This window comes from Apteryx rowi, unplaced genomic scaffold (genome assembly GCF_003343035.1).
Source record: "Apteryx rowi isolate R43461 unplaced genomic scaffold, aptRow1 scaffold_211, whole genome shotgun sequence".
NCBI lineage: Eukaryota > Metazoa > Chordata > Aves > Apterygiformes > Apterygidae > Apteryx > Apteryx rowi.
The window spans coordinates 1,330,399-1,351,907 of NW_020448431.1; the positions used below are offsets into that span (position 1 = coordinate 1,330,399).

The following is a 21,509-nucleotide window of genomic DNA, read 5'->3' on the forward strand; positions in this document are numbered from 1 at the left end:
GCGGGGCCGCGCCGGCAGCCGGCCCTGACGGCGCCGGGGTGCGCTCGCTTTTGGAGAAGGAGCAGAAAGCGCAGCCGGAGAAGGAGGTGTCCCGCAGCCGCATTCCGCGCCTCGTCCTGCGGCCGCAGCCGCCGCCGCAGCAGCAGCAGCAGCAGAAGGTGTCGCCCGCCTCCGAGTCGCCCTTCTCGGAGGAGGAGAGCCGGGAGTCCAACCCGCCCAGCTCCTCGGGGGGCTCCGCCAGGACCGTCAGCAGCAACAGCTTCTGCTCAGGTACGCGGGGCCGCGCCCGCCGGCCGCCGCCGCTCGCCGCCGTCGGGGCCCCGCGCCGGGCGCCGCCGCCTCGCTGCGCTGCGCGGCCCGGGCGCCTGCAGGAGCGCAGCGACCGGCTCCTCGCTGGGGTCCCGTGTCTGCTGTTTCGATACGTGTCAGTAAGCGACGGCAGATGTTTCAGGCCTGAAGGCGCTGCTAGCCGCTGCTTAGAAAGCTGGCGGTTTTACTGCGGCCGCCTAGCTGCTTAAAGAGAGGGGTTTGCCTGGAACGCTGTAGCGCCTGTTTGAGGAAGCTCGAAAAGCCCCTAAGCCAAAGAATCTCTCTATTTGTGTAAAACAGGGTGGTTGTCGTTAAGATGTGGGTCAAATATTGTGACTCATTCTGGTTTTTAGAATTTCACGTTGATTCCCATGCATGAATTGGAGCAAAATCTGTAGGTGAAGTTTTCACCACTGTTATACTGAAGTTAATTTTGGTTGTTTGAGAATTCAGTCCGCTACCGGAAAGTATTTATCTAGACGTGAACTGAGCCTGATGTTTCCTCTACAGAGAGTGCAAGGGAAAGGTGATGTTTTAGAAATAAACTTGCAATTTACAACTGTAGAACACAGAAGTGTTATTTGCTCTTTAAAAAGAGTATATCCCTTCATGTCAGGGAGAAAACCAAATGTTTGATGATATACATTTGCCCTCTGTAGGGTTTAACATAGTTTAGGTCCCTCATCTAGCTGTGACCCACTCAGTTACTTACTAACCGTGAGTAGTCTTTCAGTTCAATAGGACTCTTCTTCGTGTATGATGTTACACACCTGGATAAGTACTTTGAGGGTCAGGTCATGTACTCCTTGGGCACTGCATATATGTGGCAATTTTAAAGATATTTTGGTGATTAAAAATTTGGTTGTAATAGTTGGTATTGTAGAGAACATAACGTTCTTCATCTAATTAAAAATCTCAATTATAACAAATATTTTTGTAATAGTTAAAATGGCAGAGTAAGTTCCTGAACTTCCTTTCTATTTGTTCATTAAGTTTTTAAATTACCAAAGCTTTTCCTGAATATAGCCAGAAATACTCTTTTTTTTTCTTTGCTATAGTGGATCAGTTTTGTTTTTTGTTTTTTGTTTTTCTTTTAATCAGTAGCAATATATTTAACACTATGTACAAGAACGGTGAATTTTTCTAGATAAGGAACACAATATCCCTCCCTGATTCTAGTATTTCTTTCTTAGCTTGGGTAGATTTTACAGACTCAGTGGAATGATCTGTTAGGTTATTTATTGCTTAATGAACAATGGCTATCATTAAACAAACAACTTAGGTTGGAAGAACGCTGAAGTCTCTTTCCCATGCCTCTTGAATCCCTCCATCTAACCTTTTTTATCTGAGTTTGCCTGTTCCCTCAAAAGAAACAAATAATTAAAATCTTTTGATGCTTTCTAGAAATACATTCTTTATTATGATCTCTCCAAAATGGCTCCTTTTTTTTTCTCCAGAATCTTTTTTTTTTTCTCTGTGTTGACAAGTCTTTTATCCTGGTTACTGAAGTTTCTTTTTCATGATATTTTTCAGTTTTGCATTGTGCTCTTCAGACCTATTCAGCATAGTCTACCACAGTGCTCCTTGCTGCTCCACTACACTATATGAGCTACTTCTCGAGGGCTAGCAGCAGCTCTGTGTTGACTCTGGGTGCAGCCGATCTCCTGGTTTGGCAGTTCTAAAGCACCATGCACAGAGGTGTTCATGAGTATGATGCAATTCTCGTAACCTTTCTGCTAAGCACAACTGCTCATATTTTTACTTCCTTTTATTCATCTTTTACTCTGAAAAAAAATCATCCTAAACCTGCTGTGGTTTAGTCTGTTCTTTTGCTATTTTTTCCATGCTAACAGCTTTGTGCCTATTCTTTTGCTACGTGAAGCACTCATACAGTTGTGCAATACCCAGTTTGACTTCCATAGTCTTCAAAACTTACTGAGCCAAGGATCAGCCAAGCCTCACCTATGGGTCTTGATATTTTTGTTGTTGCTAAGTTTTGCTTTTTTGCTSTGATGCAGGTATAATAACAGTCACTTACTTGATTTTCTCATTCTCTGATGTCTCTTTTCTGTCTTTCGTTTATGACCATTCTTTATGTTTCTATGTCTAATTTAGGCTGAAATATCCCAGCAGCAGCAGATGGCTGCTGATGCCTTTTTCTGGGAAGAGGATGGGGAAGAGCTGAGTGGAAAGGTGAATGGAGGGGCTGCAGCCCTCTAACCTTTCTCTCCCTTATGAGCTATATGCGCCTGGGTAGGCACTTACATCTTAATTGAAAAGCGACATGTGCAGCAAGTGTGTTTAAAGTTAGCAAGTAATAAATTTGGAAGAGGTGAACAAATGAATACTATGATGGATGATAGTGTGGTGGCGGTGTGAAGAGCTCATGAGCATGTGGATAAATGCCTTTGCTGTAACCTCCGTAGTGAGCCTCAGACTCCAAAAGGTTCTTGATAACCAGCAGATAGTGTGAATCGGCACCTGGAATAATTCCTTTCTTCTTGGTCCTTCTCTCGAAAAGTTGCTATCTACCTTTAGTATTGACACCAAGCAGTTATGATAGTTAGATTCCTTTTTCCCYGAAATAGAATTGATTTTTCTTCCTCAGTCTTTTCTAAATATATATCTCCTGTTTGATTCCCTAGAGCTTTTGAGCTGGCTCCTTTTCCTGGTGTACTTACACTGGTCCCAATGCATACCAGAAGGCTTTGAGTTCTTCTCTTCTTAAATGACAGCACCGATGTCTTCTAGGTAATGTTAATGTTGGTTTAGGTAGGCAAAAGACAGGAAAATAAATGGATTGAGAACTTTCAGGAACGGTAATGATTCTGTAAATATGGTGACAACAGCAAAAAAATACCACTCAGCAGCAGGAGAAAGGTGCTTAGTTTTTCTTCCTAGTTTCTCACTGAAGAGAAGTTCTACAACGAGCAGCTCCTCCGTTGTCTTGTATGACACTCTGTCAGACTCGGGTGATAGTGTTAGTCAATTTTTTTACAACTGACTTTGTGTCAGTTTTGCTTTGTAAGCCCATATGAAACATGGTGAGTCTGTTAATCTATTTTATTTGTGATATTCTTGATAAAATATATTTTTAGTATACTTTGTTTATGCCAAATGGACATGGGTGCTTTCTGAATATTAAGTAGGCAAGTTGAATTTTTTTCATCAGTATTTACTGTGCATAATCCTCCTTTAAAATCTTAGCACATCTGGGGTGCTGTTTGTCATTTGATACTGGAGCATTTCTCTTTCTTCAGCCTCTGCCCTCTTTTGGTTTGGAYGTCAGCCATAGAACTCGTATGTCAAATTATGAGAAAACATTCTTCCAGCAACTTCATCTGGCTTGACTGCTACTGAGTATTTCCCCATGTCATGCATGTTTTCGTCATAGGTTACATTTGGCTTTGAAGCAGCTTGACACACTTACCTTGTCAATCAGGAGGGAAGTGCATTTTTAAACATCACAAACAAATAATTCAGTCACAGATCCATGTCTGAGCAGCTGCTCTGAGAAAGAATGAGGCTCCCTTTGGTAATTTCAGCTACAGTATTTGCCTTGTGAGGGATACGATACTTAGGGGGGGGTGTTATCCTTGATTTTTTGTGTACACATCCTTTTGAAATCAAGCAAATTGCCGTGTTGGATTGAAAACAGTGTTTGGTCTAGAGGCACTGTATTCAATAGTCCTTTTAGTTTTTAATATTAAGAGGTAGTCAGTTTGGGCTTTGGGGTGAAGAAGAGTTCTTAGACGTTACCTTTTTAACAATGCTCAACCTCTTCTTCAGCCTTTCTACAGAAGCCAGCCTACCGAATTTCTGGAGACAGTGCAGAAGTGGTTTGTTAACTGAGACTGCAGCTTCAAAAGAAGCACTTGTGCACTTCATAATCAGTTCAGCAAAAAAGTTCATGAGCTAGAGGAGCTGTTTCATTCCAATAGCAAAATGTTCCTCTTTTCTCAGGCTTAGCTGCAAATCTCTTTTTTTTAACTAGACTACACAGTACTACAGTAGTAGTATCTCTGTATATGAATGATTATGACTCACTCTGGCAGAGTTTTCAAAAATAGATTTCGAGTTTAAAATTGAGCTTTTTGTTGTCATTGTTGTTGTTACCTTTGCTTTCAGATTTCAAGATCTGGGTTCAGTGTTTATTTCATAACCTCCTTTTTTTTTCTGGTATGAAGATTTGAATATCTTCCTCCCTCATTCTTTGCTTGGATAGCACAATAAATACGTTCTGATAATGTGCCCACATTGTAAATTCTGCCGTGTAAACACTGCAGCAGGAAGTTCTCTATTGCTGTATCCTGCTCAGTTATTCATCCACATAGTCCACTTGCACTTGGAGATTATTTTCCAATTGGCTCAGCTGGTGATGGGTGCTGAGGCTGAGTTCAGAGTGCATCTGTCAAAAAAGGCAGGCAGGCTTTACGCAGGCCTATTAAAATCAATGTGAATGCACTACCTGTCTTGCTAGGCACAGATCAAAGGAGAGGGGAATCTGTACAGGTGCAGTGAAGCTCTATGTTATTGGACAAAATGCTGTACCTTCTGTCACTCTGGTAAATAATTTCTGGCTAGAACGCTGAAGCAGGTGGTATCTTAAACCAGCTAGCCTTCGAGGTGACGCTGTTAAAGCATGTGTACTTAACTATATGTTTCTGCATAGAAAAAGACAGAGGAAAAGGAAGTTGCTGTATTTTAACAATTCAGAAGATTGAATCCAGAGAATTAATATAAATTGCTAAAAATAATTACCCTGATTATTTGTATTTGTAAATATATACATATATATTTATACGTATATATGTATGGTGAGCTCTCCCATTCTTATTGTTTCTTTTCATAAGAAGAAGTACTTTGTTTAAATACTTCCTTAGTGATTTGTTATTTTTTTCTGTGTTACTGAATCAAAGAAATATCTGATACATTAGCTTCTCTTTTCTGCAGTCTTTTCTGCTACATTTTTCCATGGTTCTTTATGCCATTGTTTCAAACAATAACTTCTGAAGCAGAGCTCTTCTCCGACTCTGAATTTGTTCTCAGGATCCAAGTATAGCACTCTGCAAGGCAGGTTAGCAAACACTGTGATACTTTCCAAAATACACTGAAACAAAATCCACTTTTAAAAACTCACATACGGCTTTTGCGTAAGGGCAACACTCTGGTGACATGCTTCCTTTTCTCACTGCTGTTTCCCTGGAGAATTTCCTGTTGGACCTACTTATAGGCAATAATTTTTCATATTGTTAACCACCAGTTCTTTTTCTGTATAGCAGAGATATATTTTAAACATGGAAATTAGAAAAGTGTCTTGGTACTAAAAAGCAAAGCCTTCCTGTTCCTCAACTTTTGGCCTTTTCCTACTTCCCTTTCAACCGCGCTATTTATTCCTTCGTACTAAGTAACTACCCTTTTGTTCCTACCCCACACAACAGCATCTGGAAGCCAAAACATTTGACCTTTTGAATGTTTGTTGTCACCTTTTTGTGCATCTGTCAGCACTGTGAATCTTTAAAGCCTCGTCCAGAGCCTCCTGAAGTCAGCAGAAGAGTTTCCGTTGACTCTGGCAAATGTTGGCTTGTGTCCTGAGARCAGTTAGTACCTCACCCTTTCTAGTGCCCTGTTTGTCACATCTGGCTATGTATGATGATGACAGTGATGACTTAAGTCTAAGCTATGGGCTGTATTTTCTTTGCCACCAATGTGTAATCCAAATACTTTTGTTTTAAAGTAGTTTTAATGCAAATTTTTATTGAGTGGAATATTGTCATGCCTATTGAAAAAAAGCTTGCAACTTGTACTGGAAATGAAGCCTTCATCTAATCAGAAGTCTTTGATTTTGTTGTATTAAAAGAGAATCTTGATATTTTAAAAGACGCTTGACCTGTTTTAACCCTACATTTGTAGGGTTAATATATGTCCTTGAAATTTTGAAACAGTGTTTTGACTTTATATACTTCACCATATACAACAAGTGGGTCCTATAGTGACTCTTAGTGCCAGTCAGGGGTTTGGGACAGTTGAAAGAAAAAAAAAGTACACAAAATATGKATAAAACAACAGTGGATTGAATATATATGGTTTCCAAGCAACATTAGGAAGCAAACAGGTCAAACTTATGAGATGATGTTGAAGCTGTGAGGGTCACAGTCATATGCTGTCAGCCACTGAGGCAGAATTATACCAGAGCTGTATGAGGAAAAAAAAGGAGTGTAACATTTTATATTATTTGAGAAACAGATACAAATTTCTGTGTGGTCTATTTAAGGTTTTTATTTCCAAAAATGGTAAATTCAAAGAAACTTATGGTTTCCTCCTTTGCTGCATAATGGAATTAAAACACACAAATACATCTGTATGTATATATATTTCACATAATGTTGATATGAAATGGGTAATATTACTTATACTTGATATATTCAAAGATGTGCTTAAAAAAAACACCAAACAGCCAGGATCTTTCTTTGTCTCTTTTTCAGACTTTTTCCTCCCAAGGCTGAAAACTCTCTCCCTTTAGTTAGCACTTTTCTTAAAAATTTCAAATGGTTTTTCAGTCCTTTATCATCTGAAACAAATCCAAATGTTTTCTATGATGTGATATGAAAACCTCTAGGAGCTATGCTATTCCTGATCATGGTGTGCTCCTAGCAACAGTAGTATTTTTCATTGGTATTTTTATTAGTAAGCTTTGCTGCTTTTGTTCTGTTATACTAATACCATTAGTTGTGCTGTAAATGTAATGGCAGAGCCAGTAACCACAATTATGTAGGCTTTTTTCAGATGGTTTCCCAGAACTCACGTCAGTCCTGCTTATTAGTGAAATGGTCAGCTAGAATGATGGAAGATTAGCAAAGGCAGCATTTGCTGCCAAAGTCTATTAAAACTCRCTGTTTCAGTGTAACTTAGCTATTGTACAGTCAGATGTCAAGAGCTGATGCCTTTATTTGTGGGAAATACTGCTTGGTAAAAGATGCCCAAGATTTAGAAGTGAGTAAATTCTTTCACCTTCCTCTCCCTTCTRCGAAGTCCGAGCCTGTTACTGCTTGTGCCGCGCTGTGAGTGAGTGGAGAGGATCTCTCACTGAATTTTAAGCGGTGACTGATCAGCTCCTGGATGTGATGACTGCAAGCACAAAGGGGCTGGTAAAGAATAGCTTTTAAAAATTGCGTATGTACTAGTGATAGGAATCCAAGTAACAATCAAAAGGAGTTGAAGATGTTTAGGCTTGATTTTACTGACCTTTAGTGGCTTAGTTTTTGTGGCTGGAACGTTCAAATCAGTAGTTCCATCTTGAAAGATGGACCAAGGAAAAACAAAATGGTTCGCAACTGTAGAACTGTAGAACTTTGTGTATATACAAAATGTAGAAGAAAAGTAGAATCGTAGGACTGTTGGTTGTAAGGGACCTTTGGAGATAACTTAGTCCAATCTCTTTTTGGGGGCAGAATTGTTGTCAGCACTGTGTCACGTCAGCCATGGCTTTGTATATCCAAAACTTGAAAACCTCCAAGGACAGAGACTGCACAACCTCTCTGGGTTACCAAAAGGATTTGTACAGCTGCTARCCTGCCTTGGACAAAATGGAGCATAGTTAATTCAAGTTCTGTCTGCAGAGACATAGAGATTAAATGTGGAATTAATTTGTGCAGCAGGATTTCATAAAAGTAGGGCTTGTCAAATAAACATCTTTTCTTTTTTTGACAAGACTACAGCTTTGGTTGCTCTTCTACTCTGATTTAGTATGCTCAATTTCCCGCAATATCTTGGCCTTAGAACCACGTGATATCCTGATTAATTTTATTAAATACCAACCCCTAGATCTTAAAATATAACTTTAAAATGAAGTTAGGATTGATGAGAAGGACCGAAAACTAGTGGCATTTTTAGGGTTCCACTTTTAGTGAAATTATTTGTGAACAGTCTAAGTGATACTATAAAATCTTTGCTGTTTTGCAGATGACAAAAGAAATGGCTAGTAGCAAATGACTAATCTTATGGAGTAGCTAAAATCAGCTATTGGAATGGCTGCAAAAAAAATGAGGTATTTTAGTACAAATAAAAACTGAGGAGAATAATCATACTTCTTACCTTAATCTATGCTCCCTAAATAGTCAGTGGGCAGATGTGGGTACCTCCAGAAGGTGATTCAGGATGCCTTAATTAGACAGGCGTTGGATTCCTACCTATTTAGCACTTAATGTTGTGAATGTGAATATACTCCAACTCTGCCTTTTTATGTTCGGCCTTTCACTTTATACTTCGTCCTGTCTCTCTTACTCTGGTCCTCAGGATTATCCAGTTGTTCCAGAATGACATTGCAATTCTCTAGTTAATGACGTTTTTCAGCTTAGGGGTGAACCCTTCCACCTTATTGATATAACTGCCTAGGCTCCTTACACAGTCARTGGAGAGAGGCAAGATCCTCCAGACAGTGATTCAGAATAGTGGGATGACTTGGCTTCCCTGGAGAAGCCTAGAATAGTCTTTGCTTCTGACTCATCCTCTTGAGGAGTCTTTCTCTCTCAATTTCATACAGAATTTAGGTGGTGCATACCCTTTGGTGTCTGTCATCAACTTTCATTAACACATAACACACTCCTCTCTTACAAGAACATTGATGAAAAGAAGACCAAAGCAACATTTATGAGCTCAAAAAATGCTGGGTAGACCAGTGGAATGGGAGATTTTCCTGGGAAGTTCTGAAATACACTTGATAGTTCACTGTAAATAACGACAGYGTGGCAGAGCCATGACTACAAAGACTAATAGATCCTAGGATGTAGACAAAGCGGAATATCAGGTAAAATTACAGAAATTATTTATGCCTTAGTACACTGAATTGATACCTCTACTAGAATTCTGTGTTTAATTCTGGAATCCACATTTCACAGAGGAAGTACAAATTACACACAGTTTGAACATTGATCAAGGGAAAAMAAAAATGTGACAAAAGAAAAGAGATCATTTAGGGGACAGACAGTTCAGACTCATAAAAGTGCATAACTAAATCTGAAAGCTAGGAGTGAAAGTAGAAATAAGATGGTGATTCCACAGAGATAGCATAATTAATTATTTGGATGGATTAAGGAAGAAGGGTTTATATTCAGTATTACTTGAAGTCTTCAGGAGAAAAAGGCAGTGTTTTCCTGAAGAAGGCTCTGAGCATATGCTAGTGAAAATTCTAAAGCCTCTGTGCAGGGAAAATCAGAGATTATCATGTCACCACTTATGGCCTTTAGGTCTATGAATTATATGGTTAGAGTGTTACTACCTTTGAAACTGTTTATTCTTTGACTTTAATATTTGAAAGTTAGTCTGTGAATACAAATGTCGCAGTACTCTGAGCGACTTTCCTATCTGATCCTGTTTGTTTGACAAGACACTCTCCCATTCTTGGCTTTGAAATTTGGCAAGTGTATCTGATCTGGGAGAGGAGTTAGACATAGAGTTTCAGTGATGAAATCCAGCTGATGTTCAAAGTGAAATTTCAGTTCCAGAGCATTCTTAGAAGGCCAGTGTGAAAGAAAGCACCATGGATATAGCTAAGAAAGCAATGGAAGTTGCATGTTATTTTTGTATTTTTCTCTGTCAAGTAAATCATACAGGACAATCAGAAGTAGTGACTTTCATAGCAGATTTTGCCAGCTTTCTCTCTATCTTCCTAATACCCATATGCCTGTGGAAGTAAGTCAGGTATATGTATAGAATTCCTGAGAAGTCTTGGCCTGACATCCTTACTGGGGCTGAATTACAAGACTGAATCCTTATCTGACTGCATTCACGTCATGTGTTCAGCAGAAGGTAGATTCCTTTGGGGAATTTTGGGCTCATCTGCTTCTGTTCCCCATTACCCACTTTGGAAATAGATTCCTTATCTTGAATATCTTTTCCTTATCTAGGCAGTTTGAGGCTTTCACCTCTTTCCCTCAGAATTGTTAGGGTTTTGGAGAGACCTATATATATGTGTATATACATGTATGTACGTATATATGTGGCAAATATTAAACTCAGACTATCTCAGTTGCATTCCTTCTCTTATGAAAGAAGTGTTGTATGCTTTGGCAGTGAGCAGTTTTAGATCAAACCCTTTTTAAGCCTGGTTATCTAAGCCCATGTGTGGGATGGAAGCTGGCTCTATCAGTTTGATGTGCAGTGAGGCTCACCCTTTCTAGAGGCAGAAACTTTGCATGGAGGTTTTATGTGCTGCTGTTCTGCAGGAAATTCAGCTACAATATTAACATTTTAGATAAATAAATAACCCTTTAAGGCTTCAGTAGTAGGGAAAAAATGAAGACAAGTGTTGGCAGTTTGACTTGCATTGAACAGTTGGGTGGCACCTCAGTGTTTACCATTATTTTTTCTTGTAACAGAGTGGTCAGCTGCAAGTTGATTGAGAGGTGTATCCCTCCAGTTTACAGCAGAGGCTTTCTTGCCCTTGGTGATGAACTGTGGTTTTTCATATGCAGCTCTTCCTTTCTGTGGTAGTAAGCATTTTGATTCTTCAAAAGGCACCATGAAAAGCTGGTATTTACATGCATGGTAAAATGTTTCTTTGGCAGCATACCCTAGATTTAGAAAAATTCTAATTTTGTTTGTATTTCTGGTTCATGTCAGGTAGAAGAAGTTATCCATTATATTAAAAATAACAAATGATCAGAGGAAAAAGGAGTACAATAATATCGTTCATTTACTTCAGCTGGAGTGGAAATGCTTAGCTGGTTACTGGCAGGTCTAAAGGTCRCATTATATGAGCAGAGAAGACCTGTTGTTCTTTATGCCAGGTTCATTTTATTCCTTTAATAAATGCCCTGTTGCAATGAAAGCTGCAGTCCTTAAGCGTACAATGAGGTTATATACATATATATAGTATGTGTATATGTATATATGTCAAAATCTGATTATACAATGTCATTGGTGCAGTATCAGAGGCAATGTTAACTGTTTGGTCATTAAAATATTTATTTTTGAATGCTTTATTTTGCTACTCTATTTTTTTATCTCAATTAGTTTTATACATTTGTTTTCAGTGCCCTAATTCTTAAAGCTGTAGTTTAGATTTTCATTGTTTCTAACTAAACCTTTTTAACAAGATTTTATCAGCTCCCGAGGTTCTTCCATGTAGCATCCCTGTAGCTTTGGAGTTATTTGTACATAAAGTCTACCATATAAAATGCATCTGTAAGGTCAAGAGAACCTGTCCAGCTATTGGAGTGACTTTATTGGTGGAGAGATGAAGTAAATGGTTTCTTGCTTTTTTTTTTTACACAAAGTTTTGAAAGTAATATCACATAGAGAAATGTCTAAATTGAAAGGTCGTATGAAACAATGAACTCCATGAACATGCACTTTTTTCTAAATATAGTTGATTATAAATGTTTGTGCACTTCTGAAGAGAAGACTCTTTGGACTTAGCTAAAGAAGTTGTTCATAATTCAAAACCTTGCTCAGCAGTGTTGTAGATCCAGAGTCCTGTAGATAATATTCATTCAGCCTGTAGAAGAGAATACTGAACCCTTAACAAAGGGAAATGGGCACTGATCTGGGAAGAAACTGCCTTCTTTTCTCTTCTCTGTGTTGCATTATATTGTGATGTTGATATGAATGAGAAAGATGAAGAGTAAACTAAAATCATGTGGGGAACAATCCCGCTTTAGTCAGGGTGAATGTGGGGATGGACTGAAAACCTTAGTAGCAGTCTTCCCTTCCCCATTATTTTTCAAGGAACTAATTCTGAGTTGCAGAATAGCAGCAACATGTCCAAAGGAGATCCTTGTAGGCTTAATTGAGCTGAAGGAATCAAATATGATTAAGTTGGATTAGGTGCTTTGCACCGTTATTTGCCTTTGTGCCCTGGAGATAATTCTTAGAGTAGGTTTGGCTGCCCTCTTGGCTTGACATTATTTCTATAAATTTGTGCAAGCCTCAGTAGAAATATCCCAGACTATTGGCTACTATTATATATTTACGTGTATAACCTGCATTGGATAATCAGCACTTTGAGATAATTTGCTGAGAATTAGAGGAAGAATATGGAGAAATGAGTATCAGAATGCAGAAGGTCGTCATGTGAACAAAGAGGTGGAGACATGAGAGCATTTGGCAAGGTAGGGTAACCAGGGAAAACCTGTTTCTCGGGAAAGGTTGAGTTTGTTTAATTGTATTGAGGGAGCAACAGTTAATAGCAAAAGCTTCTCTTTGGGAGGGAGGGGATGGTGCATGGAGTTACGGAGTGTCCCTTTACCTCATAAAGCTGCAGTCATATACTGACTTCAGCCTGTCCGCAAAGCTCGTTGCAACATCAGGCTTGAACTGAATTATGAATAGGATGGAAGTGGTAAGTGAAATATGGTCATGCAAATTATTTGGTTCGGTTGCAGGTACCTGGAGCTTCATATTATGTAAAGATACTGGGAACAGAGTACAACTGCACAGTTAAGATTGCGGCTTCTGCTTAGTCCTGGGAAAGAGTAAACAATTACTTTTCTCCAGGAGAGTAAATATTCAATGCTTCCCGGTGTAGCTTGTTTGTTTTTGTTATGTATCTTTAAAACCACTGTGACTATTACAGAAGATATGATTACTCTGGAGGGATTTAGATGAAGGCTTTTTTGGTACGCGGATTTTATCTTGACTCTGACTTTTTACTTTGTAATTTATTACTAGGAGTTTGAGAGTTTGTATTCCTGGAGCTTAAAAATTATGGTTTATTCCAAGAGATGAATGCTGATATCATGTAGCACTGGTATTTCCTCAAAATAATTCCGCTTTAAACAAAAACAGTGCCTCGTATACCCTTTTTAGAACTAAAATACACAYATCCACTTGTTATGAATGAAAGAGCTCTGTGACCACAGTTTCTTTGAAAGAAAAAAACAATTTTAAGAAACCTTTATCATTTTCAGTTAAATGAAAATCTTCACTTTGTGCATATAAAGTGTTGATTACTCTGTTGTGGTTCAGATAGGAACATATCTTGAAGGGAAGTGTGTGGCCCATGCTTGCTTTTTGTCCAGTATGCACACAGTGATGCAGGTCATTCTTATGTGTATTTCTTAACATTCGTGCCATAATATTCCCTTACCTTGCTAAGTCAAAAGTTTATCTTGGATCTCATTTTTCATTATGTAACCTCTGATTTTGCATTTTGTCAGACTTACTGAAACAAGCATTTACYATTTTAGTCTGCCATAAGGTATCCGGCACTTTTTCACAAAATGGGAGAAGCTAATGTAAATGAGGGCCCCATCAAGTTTCAGAGTCAAGGTTACATAGATCAGATAACTGTTTCTGGTTGTGAAGGGCTGTAGTCCAGTGCTGTAACACAGACACTTTTTTTTTGTTCTGCCAACTTCATGTACTTACTAGTTAGAAATTCTGGTGTTTTCCCTTTTCTTTTCAGATGACACTGGTTGTCCTAGTAGCCAGTCAGTATCTCCAGTTAAGACTCCTTCTGATGCTGGAAATAGTCCAATCAGTTTTTGCACTGGTAGTGATGGAGACTTCACCAGAAAGAAATTTCATGCAGGGACAATGAGTGAAGGAAACCTGCAGGTGGCTCGATATAAGAAGGAGACAAAGACAAGCCTTGTAAAGCCTGGTAAGTATATCATAGCTCCTTTCATTTCTTTAATTACGCTCTTTAACAGACTARTGTAGCTACAGGTGTTTAGATACATTGTGTTGTGCTACATGTGATACGACTAATATTGATAGTATATAGTTGGGTTCTTTCTGTGGAACCACCTGCAAGGTTTGAAAACAGTATAAGTATGACTTTTTTCATGGAAATATAATTAATTGATATCTTCACTTTCTTTTATGAGGCTAGATGGTGATGTCAAATAACAACTGAATTGGATTTTCCACTGTTCCATGATAATTTCACGTGTATTTCACTGGGCAAAGACAGATGACTCTTACTATCAAAACAAAGAATTACAGTTATATGGTGTTAGATTTATGGTTAGATCCTGCCTAAAGTTTRTGTTACCAAGCTGTGATGGTTCTGGGGATACTATATTTCAAACCAAGGCAAGATGAGGGCTAGTCTAAATGTGGGACTTATGCAGACGTAGATCCATAGTGCTTTGTCTGAATCAAGAACATGTCATATTGCCTCAGGCTAATGAGCCACCTTGGACCACCAGTTATATCAGCACCTGCTTGTCACACATCCAAGACTAAATATCCTGGGGTTTCATAAACCAGTGTAATTTTAATGAGCAGATATAAAACATTTTTGTGATTCATGTACAGTCAGCTCTGGATTACAAATGGGCAGGATATTTGGGCTGTTATTTAATTAATCATGGTTCCAGAGAGGGTGTTTTGACCCTGTGCAGAGCCAGCTGGAATCAACATGGTTTGTTAGCTCAGGTACTTCATGACTGTACTGTTTCTAGGGCCATTTCACCTCTGGAAACAATTTTGCTATTTTCATTTGGAGTCAGCTCAGATTTTCCATCACCATGTTTCTGGAATCAAGAACAGTGGAGAATCTGTCACAAAAATATTTCACTATCTTTGTCATTGAAAGGGCTAACTGGATATAACTTATCACTAACCCTGGAAAGTTCTTCGGTTTATTTCATAGTACCAATACTAACTAGGTGTTCCCAGTCTCCCATTACTCTGCAGAATGGACTATTGATTATATTTTTGCAAGTCTTGTTTTCTGTTCCACTTAAATCAAGGAATCTAATGAAGGTGGAATGAAGTGGACATAATATACGGCAGTCAAATCTGCAAGCATGACTTTCACAACCAGTTTGTATGTGAATACAGTTGTAACCTAAGAAAATGTGAGTAGAGGATTTTGAAAGTTTATTCTGCTAAGTGGTGCTATACTCATGGAAGAGAGCTATGCACTTTTCTCATTAAGTAACTTCATTGTTTTCAATTATTACACTAGATCAAAGTTGAAATGCTGAAAGGGGGAAACAAAGGCAATCTTGAGTAGAATTTTAATATACTTCAGATGGAGGAAAAAAAAAAAGTCAATCAATCCRGCTAAGTCAAAGGCAACTTGGCTTTATGAAATTCTTTGGGCAGCTTGATATACTGACATTCTCACCCATTCATTTTGAAGCTCTAATTTGTCATCTGTGTCACTTCCTTTTAATATTGCTCTGTTCTTGTAGGTTGACCATTCTGTAGCTGTTAGTACCTCTTTATTGATTAATCTCTAAGGTTGAAAAATTATCTCTGGAGTTCAAGCATATCATTCATGGGATCTATCAAAACTCTCAGAGCAGGAAGTAGTGCTGATTTATAATAGGTCTGATATACAGTCACCTCAACGTACTTCAAAGTTTCTCCTACCAATTATCTCATGCCTTTTCTAGTGTAAAGTTGTCAAAAATCACATTCTAGTCAATATGAGCTAACACAAGAGAAGGGCATTCCTGAAATGGAAAGGAAGCCAGGAGGTAGCTGGGGTTTGTTTTCTTCGTTTTGGTCCACAGGGATTAATGTAATTCTCTYCCTTTCCTATCTCTTGGTTTCAAGTGGATCCATTCCATTCGTTATGACCTTTCTGTGCATGAATGCACAAGTGGCCCTGACAGGTGACCCAGTCAGAAAGATATAGTCCTTGTACAAAGAGAAGTCACTAAAATTTAGCAAAACATGGAGGGAATAACAGGGGAGCAATAGAAGGGAAGTGGGCTGTGGGAGGAGAAAGCAGAAATACATCCATGCCATTACATAACTGCTTCTGGATACCTCAAAGAATTGTGCACAAAATATCTGTGCATAGAACCTTTCTCTCTACCAAAAATCTTTGCTGATTTATGAATATAATCTTGGCATAGTATTTATCTAGAAAGGTCTGGTAATAATGACTGCATAGCAGGAGCCAAATATAAAAGACAAACATTCAGTACACCACTCTCTTTTACAGAGTCTGACCTGTGCTACAGTTCTGTAGGCGAGTGCTTAAATCAGTGTGCACCTTCAAACTGCCTGCCATTTTACTGAAAATTTATCTGTTTCCAGTGTTGTTTTCTTGGAACATGCTGAATCTCAGAAGTAACACTCACACAAATATTTAGATAATTCAGGAAATGTCAGAGTGGGATAGCACTGAGATTGAACCCTTGGGACTCTTTTAAGCTGTTCCCAAGCTCCARTGTTTTTTGCTACTCTAGCAATATCACTTCATCTTTCTTTTCCATGCTTAAAAATATAAATTACAGCATAGCTTTCTTTTCTCTAACAGCCTAAGACATCATTAAATGGATCTAAGTCATATTCAGCTCTCAAAGTAATAACACACTAGATTTGGAGTATCATTCATAATTTATGATGTCTGCATAGTGAACCATACTTAATCCTAGAATGCATTATTGCTGCATCTTGCTAAACCTCTGAAAGTTTTATAATCACAGAAATGTTATTCATTTGTGATAGCTGGTAATATTTTTATTCTGCATTAAATGTGGATCACAGCAATGTTATAGATGAATTTCAAAATAAATTTTAAAATGAGTTGAAAAGACCAAACTATTTTATTACTGTTTAGCTGTTTATTACTTAGCATTGGCTTAAAATCTGTCCCTGCTTTCCCTAGTAAGGATGGAGAGGACAAGWACATTATGGAATAAATATAACATCCACTCCAGTAAAAAGTTATGAGCCTTTTAATTTCAGGATTTCAGAAAGGATCCCTCTCTTGGATGTGATTCATTTTTGCAGTATTGAAAGCAACAAAATTTGTTGCAGAAAATGGCCCCAGCAGAAAGATATATAGAATATTTGATTAACAGTAGTGCTACTTTTGTCTCRAGGTGCTGTACTGAAACCTTTAGTTTCTGTAAATGTGTAGATAGGAATATGAGCACTTCTACATATTCACAATTTTGTTCTAATTCTATGGATGGGATTCCATAGGTTCTCATTCCCGCAGCTGATGTCCAAATCTTATTAAAGATAGTGGGAACTACTTTGCTTTCTCTGACAGTCTTTCTCCTCTTATTTTTTGACTTCYATAAGAATGCTCGGAGTAAGCTAGAAATTCATGATAAACTTACAGAGAAACATGAATAAAGAAAGGAATCTCAGGCGTGAGTTGTGTCAATAACTTTTAAAAGGCTTGTAAGCTTAAAGCAACACAAAGCTCTATGTGGTTTTAAATGTCTGTAATTCTAGAATGGCACCTGATCAACTGACTGTGTTCAGCATTTCTGGCAGGAGTTCTGGKCTTCACTTTCCTGCTTTTGGTGTCATGGGCAGCCTCAGTCCAGTTTACTGAATGATCTGAGTGAGGTTTGTGTTGGAGCTATCTCTGAGTCCATTGAAAGGCTAAAGTTTCATGTGAAATCATTAAGACTTGAGACATTAAGACTGTCCCAGAYCTGTTAAAATAACTGCTTTCAGACCTTTATGGGCTTGCAGAGTAAAGATTAAACACCACAGCATTAAAGGAATCCTAGATGAGCAGCAGTTAAGGACAGCCCCAGAGTTCTTTAAAGCCTGGCTGTTCATCATTCACAGCTCTGTTAAGTAATAACCACCCCAGGCAGCAGCAGACTATACAGAAAAGTTCTCTTTCACTCTGATAAAACATTTGGCCATCTATTACTGAATCTGGCTAAAATAGTAACACGTTGGATTATACTGCAGTTGAACTGCAATGGATTACATTTCAGGAATGGTAGTCATTTAGAATTCAGACATTAAAGCTTCATTCTTCAAATTAATAGGAAAATCTCAGAGGCTTTAACCACTTAGAGCACCTACCTCTGTTGCCTAGGCTTTTATTCCTTTACGTAGAGCATTGCCCAGATCTGTTGTTCAGTCATTGCAGTACGTGCTTTGTGATCTTCCTTCTCTGTATTTAACATCTGTGTACTTTCATATCTGAGTTCGTAGAAATGAAAGAATAAGTAAAGTCATCTTAACAATCACTGATTAAAAATGTCATTTAACTTTCAGTCATAGTAAGTAAAGTCGTACTCAGCACATGCTGCCATTATGGTCTTTTCCACTTCTTCCTGGTATACTTCTCAAGTCATAAGTGAATAAATCTTGGGGTAGGATGTCCCAGTCTGAACAGATTAATCTTTGAAAGTGTTCGGACTGTTAGGGTTTTTAGAAGTGACAGGTAGAGCAACCTGTATTGGCCTTAAATTGATTGTGAGCACTGAAAAGGCAGGGATGCTTTTTAATTAGCTTTAGAGCTGAGCAAAGTTAACAAAAAGGAGACAAGGAAGATGATTTCCCTGGGCATTTGGGAATATTGTAGTTAGAAGTAGATAAGCCAGACAGATTAGACAAGAAATGCAAATCTAGCTGTTAAACCGTACTGTTCTTCCTGCTGTTATTTTTTTTTTTCTTTTGGTCTGGCACGTGGGCATTAGATTAGATTCCCAGATTACTGGCATTAGATTCCCAGGATACTGAGTGACCAGGAACTTGTTCTTGGGCTCATCTTGTGCACGGCAAGAGTAGTGACCAGTTAATCCATTAATGTAAAATTAACAGATAAGATCATCCATATTGCTTGCATATATCTAGACGTATCTGTATTCTAATGGCAAAGTCACCTTATTTGGTTGTCATAAACATAAATTTGCTGATTTAGCTTATATTACTRAGACCTGGCTTTATAATTTTGCGGGTCCTTTATCATCCCAGTACCTCAGTTCAGTAAGATATTGTGGGAATAATAATATCTGACTCAAACATTTATCTGTATGCTTCACTTAAAAACAGATCAGTTCATGTATAAGATCTGGGAGAGGATTGTCTTAGAGGTAGTTTTGGAAATACAGTTTGCTCTGAAGAACTTTACCTTTCTGATTGCAGATGCATGCAGTGACAGGATTTTCTTTGTTTTATCTTGGGAAAGACTGATAAAATATTAGACAGATGTTTTATTGACTCATTTGTACAACAACATTGTATCTTGTATTCACATAGCTTTTGTTCGTTCTCTGCACTGAATTTCTGCAAACTGTGGGAACTGTTATTCCCGTTGTTCAGGAACAAAGGTGCAGAATACAGGAACAAAGGTACAGAATGTGCTAACTTGAACAGAGCCAGTGTCATGCAAAAAGATTCATTGTTCTTTACAACTATAAGTTGTACTTTTACCTCTTAGGTTGAAATGCCTTTTAAAATGCTGCTGGTGTAATATATATGTAGCTATATTCTAAGGCAAAGTCACCCTGTTTGTTTTAAAGATAAAACAACAACAAAGGTATGTATTTGGTGAAAACAATTTGCGTTGACTGATCCCGAAAATAAATTGGTATGCTTCATTTTAAAAGCAGCTTCGTACAAAAGTGAGGCTGATGACAAAAACTCAGTATAATGTATCTCTCTTTCTGCTGTCACTTATTTAGCAGTACTTTATAACCCTCATTCCAAGACTGCGCTTTTGTTGAAGGAGGGATAATTAAGAGCAAGAGTACGTCAAAGAACAATTAATCCAGTTGTAAATGCAGGGTTTAATCAGAGTACACTATGCTCCCATCCTGCAATCAGTCACTTTACATGTGCAGTGAAGATGAGAAGATGGGTGCCTTCATTCCTGGGAGTATTCAAATAATTAAATACGTGGCTGGTATCAAATGTATATGAATACTGAAATTAGGAGATGAGCTAGATCTGATTCAGTGTAACTTAAATACTTAATCTTACAAAAAAAAAAGTTCTGAAGATAGCTCGAGTGAAGTAAATTGATAACAAATGATGGAATATTTTGCCTGTGACCATAAGTAAGACTCTTCTTTTGTCTCTTCTTAAAGTATTTAATAATAAATAATATTTTGATGTGGCTGTGTTTATTTATAAGTGTAAAGCATAAGTTCTCTGAATAGTACAGAAGAGTTTGCAAGTGAAAACAGGAAGAGCAAAGCCCAGGTTCACCAGGTAACTTAAACTTGATAAGGATGGCTTTAACTTGAGCACTAGATTTTTTTAAGCAACTCAATATTTGGAAAAGAACAGATATGCAGCGGTCAACTACTTGTGCTTCTAGAAGGCTTTCCATCTGCTTTTTAGAACATCATCTTGGCAATAAGAAGGGAGGGGGTGCTTGAGTATATATGTCATCTGCCTTGGATATAAGTACATGCCTTGTTTTGCTTCTGTACCATATCTGATAGCAGACCAACGGCAGACATCATACCCATCCTAACATTCAAATCTAATGGTATGCAAAATTTATTTCCTGTAGAATTTTATGTCACTATTTTCCCTTTTTTATATGTGGCCTTCATAATTTTTGGGGGGACAATAATGTTTGAGATCTTTTCTGACACAGAATCTAATAAATACAGCTGTGGCAGTTTTTGACCTTTCTCTTGTTTACTTTTCTCCCTTTTCCTGGCTCTTCGTTTTGGGCCTACTCAAAATAGCTGCTGCTGATTTTTTTTTTAAAATAAAAGTGTTTCCAGATAATATATCTGTATGCACTGAGCCCTCCTGCATATTTTACTGACAGGATCCGTTTTAATTTCCCGTCAGTTGCTATGGAGCTGTGTAGATTTGCTTACTTGACCTGCTAGCACAGGGAGTTATTAAAGACTCTGTCTCCATGGCTACAACAGTACGAGCGTATACTTCACAGGGAGATTAAAATACACATATCTCCCTTCAGAAGGAAAGATGCAGTGTTCTGGTACAAGTCTGTGCTATTCTCAGATCTTACATCTTAGGACTGAGCATGGATAGTATCACCCTGTGAGGGCTTTACGTGTYGTAGCAGTTGCTGCTTTAAACCTCAGTAGATCACCATGCAGTGCCGTGGAGGCCAACTGTGTGTCTCGTCTTTGCCGTTTGCTCCTYGTCCTCCTGCACGTTCCGAAACAACTGTCGTCACTACGGCAGTTCTGGAATGAGTCCTGCTCAGTTGGGTCAACAGGTGCAGCAGAGCCAGGAGATCCTGGTGGGGATCGCCTGTCTCGCGTAACTCACTGAACATGAGTGATTCAGGAAGAGGTGAGGTTTGAATCTACAGCTCTCCTTAGATTATTTTTTGGTCCGGACTACAGATGGGGCCTGACTGGCTTTCTCTGGTCCAGTGACTTGAACTGCTTACCGAAAGTGGGACAGCTTTACAGGTGAATCTGTCATTTTCTCTTCTGGTGATTATGGGGGCTGTTTCGGAGGTGAGGGAGATGGGAGCTTGTGGTCCTGAGCCAAACCAGGCAGAGCTGCGATGGGCTGTAATTTGTCTGGCCTGACCT

At 38.5% G+C, this 21,509-nt stretch overlaps 1 protein-coding gene across 1 annotated transcript in view; it reads left to right on the forward strand.

Moving 5' to 3' along the window:
- Window positions 1-67: 67 nt before the first annotated feature.
- The window catches only part of SYBU (syntabulin), a 46,694-nt gene continuing 25,252 nt past the window's right edge, over window positions 68-21,509 (forward strand). The window contains exons 1-2 of the mRNA XM_026064226.1: window positions 68-270; window positions 13,715-13,912. Coding sequence (XP_025920011.1) covers window positions 13,846-13,912 — 67 coding nt within the window. The 5' untranslated portion in view covers window positions 68-270; window positions 13,715-13,845. The remainder of the gene's footprint in view (window positions 271-13,714; window positions 13,913-21,509) is intronic.